The sequence below is a fragment of the Stigmatopora nigra genome, chromosome 8, assembly GCF_051989575.1.
Source record: "Stigmatopora nigra isolate UIUO_SnigA chromosome 8, RoL_Snig_1.1, whole genome shotgun sequence".
NCBI classification, from domain to species: domain Eukaryota; kingdom Metazoa; phylum Chordata; class Actinopteri; order Syngnathiformes; family Syngnathidae; genus Stigmatopora; species Stigmatopora nigra.
Genome location: NC_135515.1, coordinates 8,243,931 through 8,257,649, shown reverse-complemented (window position 1 = coordinate 8,257,649; position 13,719 = coordinate 8,243,931). Strand labels below are relative to the sequence as shown.

The window sequence follows — 13,719 nt, the reverse complement described above, 5'->3', positions numbered from 1 at the left end:
AGGGATGTATTCATTTTTTATAAGTTACACTACATGGGGAAAATTTTCTGCCATAAATCTCTATCAATGCTGCCAATGTGTTAAACATTCTTTGTAGAGTAAATTAATATATTTCCTATCCTTATCCTGAAAAACAGCTAGCATTGCTTTAATTATTGCTTCAGATGATACGTCTCACATTATATTTCCGATGTATTTTAGAAACTTTACATTTATTTATTCTTAAACTTTTTAACCCAAAAGAGAAAAAAATAATGGTTGCATATACATATACAATTTCTAGCTGTAGAACAACAGGAGCAATGACACAAAAAAATTAGATGTCAATAATATACCATGGACTTTTTATTTATTCCATTAACTGAAAAATGTTTTAAAATATATGTATTTTTCATTGAGATTGGAATCAGATATCATTGATTATCCGATGGAGTTATTTTTATTTGGATTAATTAGAATTACATTAGTTTGTTGTCCTTATAAATGCTGGAAAAGAGTCCATGTAAAAATATTTTTTTAATATATCTTAGTTTGTTGAATAAAAATGCCATTAAGCATGGGGTTTTTCATGTTAGTTTATTTTCATCATCTCAGTTTGCTGAATATTTGTAAATCCTACACAAGAAAAGCTCACATTTGCTTAAATAGATGTAATGTTTAAAATACATCATAACAAAAAAAAAGGCCATTTGAAAACAGTTTAGTAACTTATTAAAGTTAGCAAGTACTGTGGTATTTACAAATAAAAATTTGACACTAAAGCTGAAAACAACCTGGAACTCAAGAGGCAAAAACAAAACAAAGGCTGTGTAAATGGGTAATGGGGGCAGCAGGCAACAGCATGAAAATAGTTGGGCACCCCTTTCAATTTCCACTTTAATGTATACATCATTGGATGTTTAGATCAGCAACTTTACTTTTGACGTATCAAAAATAAGTGAAACCAGTTTTATTGGCATGTTAGTGTTTGGTGGCTAGTCTTTGACAATTGTCAGAATCATTTACCTTCTCACACTGCCACCCAACAAGAATTAGTTGTGATCCATTATTTTCCACAAGCTCGTGACTTTTCAAAGGAGATTCAAATTGGAACAAAATGTTCTTTTACCGTAATATTTAAATAGCAAATAAAAAAAATAAGAAAACCAACTAAAAAAAACATTTAAGTGTGTTAGGACAAAGATTGTGCACCTTATTTTAGGTGAGTAACATTAAAAGTGTAATAATGAGGTATAATTACACCCCACTAGATTATAGTTTTCTCCACTACCATCTGATAAGGAAAAATATTTTCCAATGCAGTGAAACTACAACTCTGGATAACCCATAGCTCGAGTAACCTTTATCTAGCATCATTGAGCTGTCTGGCCACCGTCAGGATCTCTTTGGCTCCTTTGCTGAGCAGCAAGCTGGCCAGCTCCACCCCTAGACGCTCAGCATTGGCCTGAGAGACGCTGCAGACCTTGAGGGCTGTGACTCCTACGTGCTCCTCTTGCTGGTCTCCTTCCTCCGAGGACTGCAACAGGTTACGGCATGTTCAAAATCCTACTCTTTAAATGCTATTTTTCTCAAGTCTAAAGATTAATTGACTGACTGACTTGAACACCGCAAAAGTGAGGAAAATGTGAGTAATGTTACCTTATCGCTCGCTGCGATGCTCGTCTGCATGGTGTCCTTCAGAGATTCCGAACCGTCCAAGCTGTACACGGCACCCGTCAAGTAAAGCTGTGGACACATGAACTGAAAATATTAGTTTCTAGGCTGCCGTTGAAAGGGATAGAAGTCCAATCCATCTGAACTGGGGGACCTGAAAATGATTTATAATCTTTGAATCCCATTGACAGCGACTCATTTTGAACTAGAAGTTCAAATGGATTGGATGTCTAAACTGAAGAAATCTTCTAAGTATTGTATATACACCGAGGTATACTACTACATTTCTCCAATTTGACAACTAACTAGTAATTCAAGTCAACTCGTGGGTTTGAAAATAAAATACCTGGGAGTCTTTCACCAGCGTATGCACAGCCACGGGAACACTGCAGCCTCCTTCCTACAGAAGACATGAGTTATTCATTCAGAGGAATAGAAACATAAATTAGTTCCAATTAACCTAATGGGCCAGGTCCAAACTATGCCCAGGGACCAGCAAATATCGGCTTGTGTGCATACGAACCAGGTGCCGGAGAAACGCTCTTTCGGAGATGCAGCGCAGAACTGTTTCTGTATCGTTCAGCACGGACAACATCTCCAGAAGGTCTGTATCTTTGGCTCGAACCTCCACGGCAAGAGCACCCTGACACCACAAACACACTTGATTAAAGGGTGTACATTGTTTTTCCACAAAATGAATAAAAGGAGAAATGATTGTTCCTACCTGTCCAACAGCATACATGCAATCCCCAGGCTCGAGGATCTAGCATAAGACAGACAACATGCTAAAATCGATGGCTTACAAAGCATTTTTATTTCAAAAAATTAATTCTACGAAGAAAATCTCATGAATTGAAAAACAAAAAGTAAATAATTAGGAACCTGACTGATTCTGTTCTCCCAACCCATTCTCTTGAGGCCGGCAGCAGCAAGGATGATAGCAGCAAAGTCCTCCTTCTCATCCAGTTTCTTCAACCTTGTGTTCAAGTTTCCACGCTGGAAAGGCATACTAAGGAAAATCCCCTCTACAACAACATATTCATGGCTTCCTGGCAACAACAGTAAGTATACGGTATGCATTTATATTCCAATTAAATCAACAGAGTGAGTTCAGTACGAATATGAAAATTTGATCCGCTTCTAGTTTGATCAAGAAGGATACAATATCTTTGAACTCCAAATGGGGGAATCTTCTTTTCAACTGAGCAGCACGCCGCAGTGAACTAGTGCCTATCACACTGCCAAAAAAAATAACATGAAGTTGTGTTATTGTTGTTTTTTCACGTGGGAGTATACTACGCAGCTAGTTGAGTTACCTTTTTTCAGGGAGGGTGTCCAAAGTTTTGCCAACATGTTTGGGATGTAGTACAACAGCATCATGGGGGTTCTCTCTCCTAAAAGCAATCAAAAGCCAACAACAATTGAATACAGTGTAATCTCCAAATTTGAACACATTCAAAATGAAATTAGCAGTTGCTTAAAACAAGGAGGCAACAAACTTGAGCACAGCTGCAATGGTGAATCCGGGTGGCAATGTCGTAGGAAGGTCCTTCAGTGAATGGACTACCAGATCCACCCTGTAGGACACACAGAAAGACTCATGAAGATGTGCTTCATTTCCTTGGAATAATACAATCATTGAATTGGTGAAAAATTACTTTGAAGATTAAATCTCAACATGCAAGTGAAATAAAAGAGTGTGCAGCTTTTTTTATTTTTTAAACTGCACCTAACCCCAAGCCTCACATATTTTTCTCCAAAGCGGTCTCCAACTCTTTGGTGAACAAACTCTTCTCTCCAATCTGTTAAAAACAAAAATGTTTCTGATTAATTGAGATTTCAAGTCACTGTTATGTCATGATAAGTTAAATTAAATGGCTAAAACTGACTCTTGTAAATTTACTGTAACTGTAAATCACTTTTGCACTTTTAATAGTTTACATGGGAATTGCCTTTGAGGCAGCACTGAAAACCAAGACTTGTGATTTTCAACGCAAATAATCAAATTTGTCAACAGACAACAACTTAGACTTCTTAATGTAAACACTGTTCAGAAACCTTACCTTCGATAAAGCCGTATCAAGAATTTTGTCCCCGATTGTTGACATAGCCACTAAAAAAAAGATGACATGTCACTAAATAACTAAGATGTGAATGTTATTAACACACCAGTATTTAAGAATGAATAATCTAATCATCTGACCAATGTCACCAGCCATTATTCTTACCTATTTCCAAACTTATGTCAGGATGGAGCTCTTTCAGTTTTTCTGCAACACTTTTAGTCTGAATACGAGCCAACTATAAGAAGAGCACAACATTGCTTTATCCTGGTTTAAATCTACTGTAACAAAAGGCTATATCATCCCCAGTCTAACAGTTACAAGTCCTCGCAGATAAAATGGATCGGGCATTTTTTACTGTCAAACATAGCGATAAAGTTGGATTTAAATCAAGGATATTAAATAAAATAATCAAATAACTTGTTTTTCATGGTCTTATAATAATAGTAATATTACATATTAATATAACCCATACTGTACCTCACTCTTGCGTGTTCCAATTCGGATGAGACGACAGACCGTTCCATCCCCTTTCTACAACAATAAAAAAAGAAGTTTAGGAAGTCGCATCTGATGTTATATCTATACACCTCCTCGGTAAACCATAATCTAACTTCACCCTGATATACTTGTACTTTTGTTCCTCCATCAGTAGGCTTGTAAATTGTAGAAACTATTGTCAGTCAGTAGTTATGTGGTAAGGACTGTGCAGTAGTCATCCAGCCTCAAGATACTAAACAGTAGTCTTTTTTTAAGGAGACAAGCCTTCATTCTCAAAGCCTCCACCCAAATTCATCCCTGTTTCTAAAAGATAAGAACCAGACCATTGAGTCCGTTATACGAAGCAGGGAGGGGCAGCTAGGTCTAAGGTGTGGCCCAGAGCTTTCAATGAATTAAGCATTAATTACTGATATCCCTCAAAGTTGTATGGTTACGCACACACTACCAGAGAATATATGAGCCAGTTGGTCGACAATGATAAATTAAAACACAGCATATCCTTACTTGTCAATCTTTTAATTTCATAATAATCCAAATATGCATACGAAAGGTAGGAATTATTTTAATGGTTATGCATAATTTATTTCAGACATGTGGGGAACCATAAAACAGAAACAACAGTTTTGTAACATACATTTTACTAGTATAGATTTTCAGGAGCAGCCTATTGGTTCTTGTATTCAACAGTTACATCTTTTTGAGTATATGTATATATGGATTTTTGGTAAGAATATATCAATAACCTGCTAGAATAAAAACTATTGTGATGTATCTACCTCTGCTACCATTATAGGCCAAAGTAAGTCGGATATGAGTCGTGCGTGTAGTTACATCCATATTTACTATATTGTTTTCAAATTGTTGGCTGCCAAACACATTTAGTTGTAACCCACTTCGGATTTTTAAGTAGGGAGAGAAAACGCGCATAAGCAAATGATTGGCTGTCAAATTTGTCGCGCAGAGTCTATCGTTTTAAAGGTCCAATCCTGAGCTTTTAAATAAAGACGGAGGTGCCCATTGGCCAATTGGGACACCGCCCATCACTGGTATGCGGAAATAGTGTTGAAACGCCCCCATGCTTCAATGACTGCTATTCACAGATCATTTCTAATATATAACTTTAAAGGTTTGTATTTGTAAAGTGTAAGGTTAAAAAATAAACTAGTCAAACTTAACAATTAAATTGGCGTTTTGATTGCGTTTCTCGACTTAAAAAGATGTTTACACGTGGTGGCCGTCATAAAAACCTCTTGATTCGTTTTAAACTTACCGCAGAGTTTGATTCCTCCGCCATGATGCCGGCCCAATTGACTTTACTTGCTTCCACAAGCGTGTCTAGCTGAACGCAAGCTAAATCACGGGAAATCCTTGAAAATCCGGCTCTCCATTTTCAGTAGATCTCCTTGGCAGAAGATGTGACGTCAGTAAAATTTCTCGAGGTCATTTCCTTGTTCCCTATTTTAGATGTATGTGTATAGATAGATATAGGCTGTATTTGTATATGTTGATTAATGCAGAAAAGGAAACAATTCATTATGCACAGTACTGGCATGGAAAGGGTACACAATAACGATGATGGAGACTTACCGTGATCAAGAAAAATCAGTAAGGCTAGATGTCTGATGGCTCATGGAAAACGAAAAGGAGAAGCACTCATTGGCCATTTTGCGTCAGAACTATTCGATTAACATGAGAAAGCTATGTATTACTTAATTTGCAAACGATTTCTAGACTGCTTGGTTTGTTTTATTTCATTTAAATGAAGTGTTTATGTACTTAATACTTGTAAGCATTTTTCAAATTCAACCTGAATCATACCCTATTTAATACAGTTTGATATAGTGAGACTGTTAGGAAATCCCTTGACCGTCATTATCAATTGTTCCTATTATTATTAGTTAATTAAATAATATTATTTTATTGCATTGCGTGAAAGTGAGACTGAAGAATCACGTGGGGACACGTCACAGGTTCGAGGTGTGGGCTGGTCCAGCGCTGCACTTCCGTTGGAGACGTGGCTCAGTCCTGCTGCCATATTGACGCTATACTGGCTAACTCACTATAATACATCATCAAGAGAGCAGGAGCCTCGTCTCTCGCCTATTCGGAGTAATTAATTTAACCCCAATTGAAATAAAGACAAGAAACTGAAGGTTTTCGTCATATAGCGAGAAAAACAAAAATGGTGAGTAGGAAAAGTCAGATCCTGAAAGTGAACTACGTTTAGTTGGGCCTAGTGCTTCAAAACACAAGCTAAGATACTAGCTATCTAACGGTGATAAGTCATCTAAAAAGAAAATAGACGATCAACTTAATGAAAGACACTATGGGTGTTTTTGTATAGCTGTATTTGATGATGCGAATTTGGTTGATCATCCAAATTACAAGTTAAAGGTGGTAGGTTTGTGCAGGCAGTGCTGACGTGAACTAGCTCGTTCCTGTTGTAGCAAAAGCATCGTTAACTGCTGTCACTGTGCATAGCACCCAAATGACAAGTTCTGTCACTTACATTTTACAAATTGGAAATCATATAGTTTCTTTCTGGTGAAAACGTGAATTATTAATTAAAATTTCCTAATTGATCTTTGATTTATTAAGGAACTCATATTAAAACTGCGAATCAGGCAAAACTACAAAATGTACTTGAATGTACTTTAGCATTGTATTACATCCCTGAAAAATATGCCATGCCTCGTCTAAATCTAGACTTGGCTTTTATCTTGAAGTTGTTTCACAATTATAATGATGCTGCTAGTGATGCTGCTGTTATAAAAAAAGAAAACCTCCTCGGATGACAGCTTCCTAGCTGGTAGACATCCTGTCAATCAATGACGCTCTACATTCAAGGATTTTGTTGATTGCCATACTTGTCTTTCTCGTGCCTGCCAAATCGTTTTTTAGTCCTATCTTTTCTTATTAGGCATGCATGTTTCTCAGCCAATTTGTTTCATCATTTGAAGAAAAAGTACAAAATGTTGACTTCCCCTAATTGTGCTTGTGTGGTTTGTTCATTTTAAAATACAAATACTAGCAAGTTTGTCTCACACCGTGTTATCTTTCAGGTGCTGTTGGCAGCGGCGGTGTGCACCAAGGCTGGCAAAGCCATCGTTTCCCGACAATTTGTGGAGATGACACGGACACGAATTGAAGGTCTCCTCGCTGCATTCCCCAAGCTGATGAACACAGGGAAGCAGCATACCTTTGTGGAAACGGACAGTGTCCGTTATGTGTACCAGCCGCTGGAGAAGCTATATATGGTTCTTATTACCACCAAGAACAGCAACATCCTTGAGGACCTCGAAACACTCAGACTTTTCTCTCGCGTGGTAAGCCTCCCACTTTTAGCGTGATTATTCCACTGTGCTGTCGTGTCCCAATATATTTTAAGTGTTTGGGTTTACTGTCCACCCATTCATTACTTGAAGCAATTAATTTTCTTTCCGGTAGCCACAGACCACGCTTTATATCATGAATATTTGAAAATATAAATATTTTAGGTACTGTAACTTTGCTTATCCTCATAACAAAGCACTAATATTAAGTATGTTTCTGTCCATCCAGATCCCGGAATACTGCCGTGTGCTGGAGGAGAGCGAAATATCGGAGCACTGTTTTGACCTGATATTTGCCTTTGATGAGATTGTGGCTCTAGGCTACAGAGAGAATGTCAACCTGGCTCAAATCCGCACCTTCACAGAGATGGACTCCCATGAGGAGAAGGTTTTCCGTGCTGTCAGAGAGGTGAGATCATCACAAAGTTTTCAATTTGACCATATTTATGGGAATTGAACTTTAAAAAAAAAATGTATGGTAGCTGCGTGGTGGTGGATGACAGTACTTCCATTATGTTGCCCAATATTTAAAATGGGGTTTTGTTTAACCACAGACCCAGGAAAGAGAAGCTAAGGCTGAAATGAGGAGAAAGGCCAAGGAGTTGCAACAGGCTAGAAGGGATGCTGAGCGTTCTGGCAAAAAGGGACCAGCTTTTGGTGGCTTTGGTAGTGGTGGCATGAGCAGCATGTCCTCAGGCTCAATCATCACGGAAACTATCGTAGAGCCAGAAAAGCCCAAGATAACACCTGCTCCAGTCAGGTACTGAATATAAAGAAGCTCAAACTTTGCTCTGTAAATGGATCTTCTCAATGGTCGACTAGTGTCTGTTTAACAAATGGTTTTCCTTCATCTTTCCAGACCAAGTGGACCAAGCAAGGCTCTTAAGCTGGGTGCTAAAGGGAAAGAGGTCGACAACTTTGTTGATAAATTAAAGTCTGAAGGAGAAACTATCATGCCATCCTCTGGGAAAAGAGGCTCCGATGTTTCAAAAGCTCTACCAGCGCCAGTGAATGTAGAGAGGTAGGGTCATGGATTTGCTGACTAGTTTTTCCTTTCAACCAAAAACAAACTTGAATTTGCCTTCTACATGTGATGGTCGCCCACTCACGATATTTATCTTTTTTCTGGACAGTGTGCATCTCCGAGTTGAGGAGAAGATCTCACTCACTTGTGGCCGCGACGGTGGACTGCAGAATATGGAGGTTCTCGGCATGGTGACGCTCCGAGTGACAGATGACAAGAATGGACGTATCCGCCTTGTTCTTATAAATAATGACAATAAAGGGGTACAGCTACAAGTAGGTCCTATTTTTTTAAAATGTATCCACATTCCATGATCACACAACTAACTGATCCAATCACAATGCACAACACAATCAACATGATGATATTTTGTGTCAAACATCATTGCAAAGACAATTTGCAAAGGCATCAACATGAATTTTGCCCCTCAGACACATCCTAATGTGGACAAGAAGTTATTCACCGCTGATTCAGTGATTGGCCTGAAGAACCCTGAGAAATCCTTCCCTCTCAATAATGACGTTGGCGTCCTGAAATGGAGACTACAGACCACAGACGAGTCACTTATACCTTTAACTAGTAAGTCTGGCATTCCAATTTCTAAAGTTGCTGCTGTGTTTCAGTATCATTTTGGACTGGGTTAGGTGGTGCAGAAATAGCGAGCGTAAAATTAGTGTGTGTGTTGTCGTAACCAAACATAATTTGTCACCCAAAAAGAGGCTTTTATCTCCCACTGTTCTGATTAAATGCTTTATATGTTCCTATGCCATTAAATAATGTCTTATTCAACGTGCAGTGTTTGCAAGGCTTGTTTCAGTATCATAGACACCACTTACGTCGTCCTCCAATGTCTGCCTCTAAAGTATTAAGTAACCATTTTGGAAGAGGCTTTATGTGTCCCATAGGTAAGGTCATTAAGTTAATAGTCTTTCTAATCCTGTCCTTCCATTAGTTATAGATTAGCAATATGCTATTAAACAATCCCTTAGTTTTTGTTGTATTTTTGTTCAGATATAACTAATACTTATGTGCGTGTTCAGTTAAATCTATATTTTCAATTTGGGTTCACCATGAGTAGTTTCAAATAGGCAAGACATACAGAAGTGGAGGATTTGCCTGTGGTAAGGACTTATTGCTTTATTTTTTTAAGGCATCATGAACAAACTAAAGAATGGGAAGCTTTCAGGGTTGTAATACATTGATTGTTAGAGCAATTATAAAATTGATTTAAATGCAAAATGATGTTCAAATATGTTTACATATGCTGTGCCTGAAAGTATTTTCGTTCACATGTCTTAAATGTCACCATGTTTCCTTCCTTCTTCAGTAAACTGTTGGCCTTCAGAAAGCGGCACTGGCTGTGACGTTAATATTGAGTATGAGCTGCAGGAGGAAAGTCTGGAACTCAACGACGTGGTCATTACCATACCAGTGCCGTAAGTAGATCAAATCATCTTTTTGGATGGTTGAGGTAATTAGCTTGAAAATATCTGGTCATCGTCTTAGTAATAATAATAAAATACAAAAAAAGATCCCCCTATAGGAAAGGTGTCCAAGCAGGTTCTGACCAATCTGGTGTCTTTTATAAGTATAATTAATTGCAGTGAGGTGCTGCTTGTACTGTCTGTGCTAGATCAGTTGGGAAAACATTTTGGACACCACCACTCTTAGTTTTACACCCTACTGGATCTTTCCCCATGCAGGTCTGGTGTAGGAGCTCCTGCAATTGGAGATCTGGATGGAGAATACAAACATGACAGCAGGCGAAACGTGCTAGAGTGGTGCTTACCTGTTATCGATGCCAACAACAAGACTGGCAGCCTGGAGTTCAGCATTAGCGGGCAACCCAATGACTTCTTCCCTGTCAATGTGTCCTTTGTGTCCAAACGCAACTACTGCGACATTCAGGTAGGAACTGTATTGCTAGAGAATTACTTGTGTAAATAATACATGATGTATTTGGAAGGTCTTGACAAGATCAATTCACTCTCGTAGTTCTCGTGTTGTTGTTACCTTAGATGAGGGGTATCTAAAACTTTCAATGAAATTTAAGGATGCAAAGGCCACCGAGGGCTCTTTATAAATGACTAAGATGATCCAGACGCCACTTTTAAATGTTTTCTTGTTTAGGAATCTTTTTCAATATAGAACAAGGATTATGAAAGTTGCAAACGTTTGAAACTCCTCGTTTGCATTAAAATGTCACTCTAAATCACTCTTTTTTTAAAGACTCTTGCCAAAAATTGATGCCCACATTTTGCATATGGTAATATTTGTATATCGAAGCATGGAAAGCTAAGATTGCAGGTCCGGTCCAATGCTATTTTTAAATAAACGCTGCGGGCCAGATTAATGTGGAAAATGAGCCAGAGTTTTTTTGTTGTTGTTGGATGTTTTATTTTTATCTCTCTTTGTTTTTTTAATGGAATTAAACTGTATGGTCTGCTCTCAATCTGCAACATGCTCAATGAATGTCTTTTATTTGTATCCTTCTGCGCCAGGTTGCCAAAGTCACCCACGTGGATGGAGATGGCCCCGCCAGATTCTCTTTGGAAACCTCCTTCGTTGTTGACAAATATGAAATCCTGTAAGAATATTTGACGAAAAGTGTGAAAATAAATGGCCCACAAAAGAAATAGTCCAAATCTTCTTCAGAGAACGAACGACAAGTCCTTGCTTGCCCACCCCCACCTACTATTACACAGACTGTGTCCGGCAACAGGACTTCCATCTTTCCTTTTTGCAAATCTGCTCCCAAGTGCTGGAATAGAGCTGCAGCGGTTTATTTATGTTTCTAAGAGCAAGAAGGATCAGTGAAACCGTAAGTCAAATTTCAGAACTGCATTGATTATATTACCGACCTGAATGGAGGCCAAGGATGATTTTGGGCAGGCCACATCGTGCTCGGGACAATCTTTTGGGGCGCCTGAGAATACGGTGCAATGGTTTCTGCCTTTTACTCCAGTTGGCCTAAATAGGTATCATACATTCAACTGTCATTCTTTCCTCGCTATGTGTTGCATTGCAATAGTTTGATGAGGCTAATTGGGGGTCTTGCTTTCCTTTTTTTCTGATTTTGTTTCCTAAACTGTTATCTCGTTTTTCATTAATAAGCAATCAAACTATTTTTGCTCTCGCCAATATTTTTTTTTCTCCATGCAAAGACACTTTACTGGAATGGTTTCAGATTGGACCTTGGCTCAAAAGCAGTTTTTCAATATATAACGTATAATCTGTCTGTGCCCATTTTGATTAGTCCCTCTTTTTTTTTTAACATTCATAATTTTGTTACCTTTTTACTGTGCAATTGGTCATTTTACACCACATGACATTGAAGTTTGATATTGGAGAGCAGACATATCCAATGAATATATTTGAGTGTTTCAGCTTAGATATTTTTCTAATACCCTAGTAGCCCTTCTTTACACAAATGTTGTTGTGTTTTAGTAGTGGCAATTTCATTATAGGGTGAGGTAACTTTAACCTGGGCCAAAAAGAAAAAACAATATCCAAATAACCCACAGAGATTAGTTTTGGGGCACTCCACAACCAGCAGCTCACAGTCACATTCATCAAAGTACTTTTTTTTTCTTGACCTCTTGGACAAAATATTCAGAAATTGAGTATAGGGTTAGGGTACGGGATTACTATTACTTGTGGAACTCTGGTAGTTTACAAATTAGTTACTTCAGTGCATTCACACAAGATAAAGCAAAGCATGTAAGTTAGTCATGTAGTGACTTTATAGGCTCTACAGTAATTGGCAGCAATGGAAGGTCAATGTTAGATTCCATCCCCCAAATAAGCATGAAGACAAATCTGATTGTTTTTTTTTTTTTGTATATACATAAATGGTCAATGGGCTGAATAAATCATATCTGCTATTTTGCTCATTTTATAATATGCCAGCGACTGGCAAGTATGTCAAAGTGTAAAAACAAAAACAGGTATTGGATGCAGATACCTAGTATTTTACCAATCAATTTCCATATATAGTCCAATTTGGCACTATATTAGAATTTATTCTGAAAACTGTAAAGACTGCCAATTAATGGGATTTTCTTTTCAGTCATGGTACATCCTCGGCAATAATAAATAACCAGAGGTCTACAGGTAATACAAACTAATCCCGTGTTACTCCACTTTTATCTTTTTGTTCTTGTTGTTGATGTTGACAACTCAGATTAAATATTTAAAGTGTGATTTTTGGGTGGTTTATTTTTCACCTGAACTTCCCAAATTTCAAGTTAATAAGGGTTGTGTGGATTTGTTGGAGTTGGAAATGACTAAATCAAGCATTTTAAAATTTCTGAAGGGGAATCATAACATTCCATTGTACAATTAGGGGAAAACAGAATCTTTAATGTAATAAAATGTATTCTTGAAAAGTTCCTGCTTGTAGTCATTATGTCATTACTGAGCATAGCGCAGTGATTATCTGTTTACATGAGACTGCTTTTGTTTACAAAGAAAAAAAATGTGTGAGGCACTTTTCTTGCTAAATATGCCAGGTCTTTTGGAGGGGTCAGATGCAAAATTCGATTTTTAAAATTCATAACTGATGGCTCAGACTGAATCCCATGACAAAATCCGACTCAAAAAATATTGTATTGGATTGGGACAACTACCCAATTGAAGTGCTTTATGTGATTCATGTCTACACAGTAGGGCAGAGGTAGGTAACCTATGGCTGGGGAGCCATATGTGGCTCTTTTGATGTGAGGTGCCTATGGGATGGTGTAAGCTAATAAGACTTAAGTAGGTCCAATACACATTTCATGGGGAGGGGTAATTTTGTTCAGCATATACTGTACGGTAAGTATTAAAAAAAAGGTGATAACTAAGTAATCATTAGTCTTTATGTTTTAAATAAGACTCTTTCCTTTTACATGAATAGTTTTTTACCCATGTAAAATTTCATCAAGGTAACTACTTTTACTTGAATTTTTACCCCCAATCGCTGTGATTTCATCAGATTAAATAGGATTTTTTTAAAGTACAATTTAAACTACTTCCTAACACTACTGAAAGTAAATTGTACTATTTTACTTCTACCCTTGATTGTGCTACATTGAAGTTGAGCCCATTAAAACCTGCAACATTTTTTTTCTGTACAATTAAAATGTGTTGTACTACTATTAAAAAG

The 13,719-nt window shown here is 37.6% G+C and overlaps 2 protein-coding genes across 3 annotated transcripts; one reads left to right on the top strand and one right to left on the bottom strand.

Annotated features, from left to right (window-relative positions):
- Positions 1-557: 557 nt before the first annotated feature.
- Positions 558-5,919, bottom strand: LOC144200392 (porphobilinogen deaminase-like). Of its 2 annotated transcripts, XM_077722520.1 has the most exons (15): positions 5,805-5,919; positions 5,488-5,619; positions 4,197-4,250; positions 3,882-3,954; positions 3,717-3,766; positions 3,400-3,455; positions 3,153-3,230; positions 2,970-3,047; positions 2,816-2,891; positions 2,536-2,649; positions 2,378-2,416; positions 2,177-2,296; positions 2,000-2,053; positions 1,639-1,725; positions 558-1,516 (listed from the first exon to the last, which is right to left on the bottom strand). In XM_077722520.1, exons 2-15 carry the CDS (start codon positions 5,509-5,511, stop codon positions 1,343-1,345), a joined length of 1,077 nt encoding a protein of 358 aa, XP_077578646.1. In that variant the 5' UTR covers positions 5,512-5,619; positions 5,805-5,919; the 3' UTR covers positions 558-1,342. The 2 variants fall into 2 exon arrangements, with proteins under 2 accessions (XP_077578646.1, XP_077578645.1); XM_077722519.1 differs by lacking the exons at positions 5,488-5,619; positions 5,805-5,919 and adding an exon at positions 4,336-4,452.
- A 264-nt stretch (positions 5,920-6,183) lies between these two features.
- arcn1b (archain 1b) lies at positions 6,184-12,964 on the top strand. The gene is made up of 10 exons (XM_077722733.1): positions 6,184-6,402; positions 7,280-7,543; positions 7,779-7,958; positions 8,104-8,309; positions 8,409-8,570; positions 8,683-8,848; positions 9,005-9,152; positions 9,901-10,009; positions 10,277-10,481; positions 11,075-12,964. Exons 1-10 carry the CDS (start codon positions 6,400-6,402, stop codon positions 11,162-11,164), a joined length of 1,533 nt encoding a protein of 510 aa, XP_077578859.1. The 5' UTR covers positions 6,184-6,399; the 3' UTR covers positions 11,165-12,964.
- Positions 12,965-13,719: the final 755 nt, after the last annotated feature.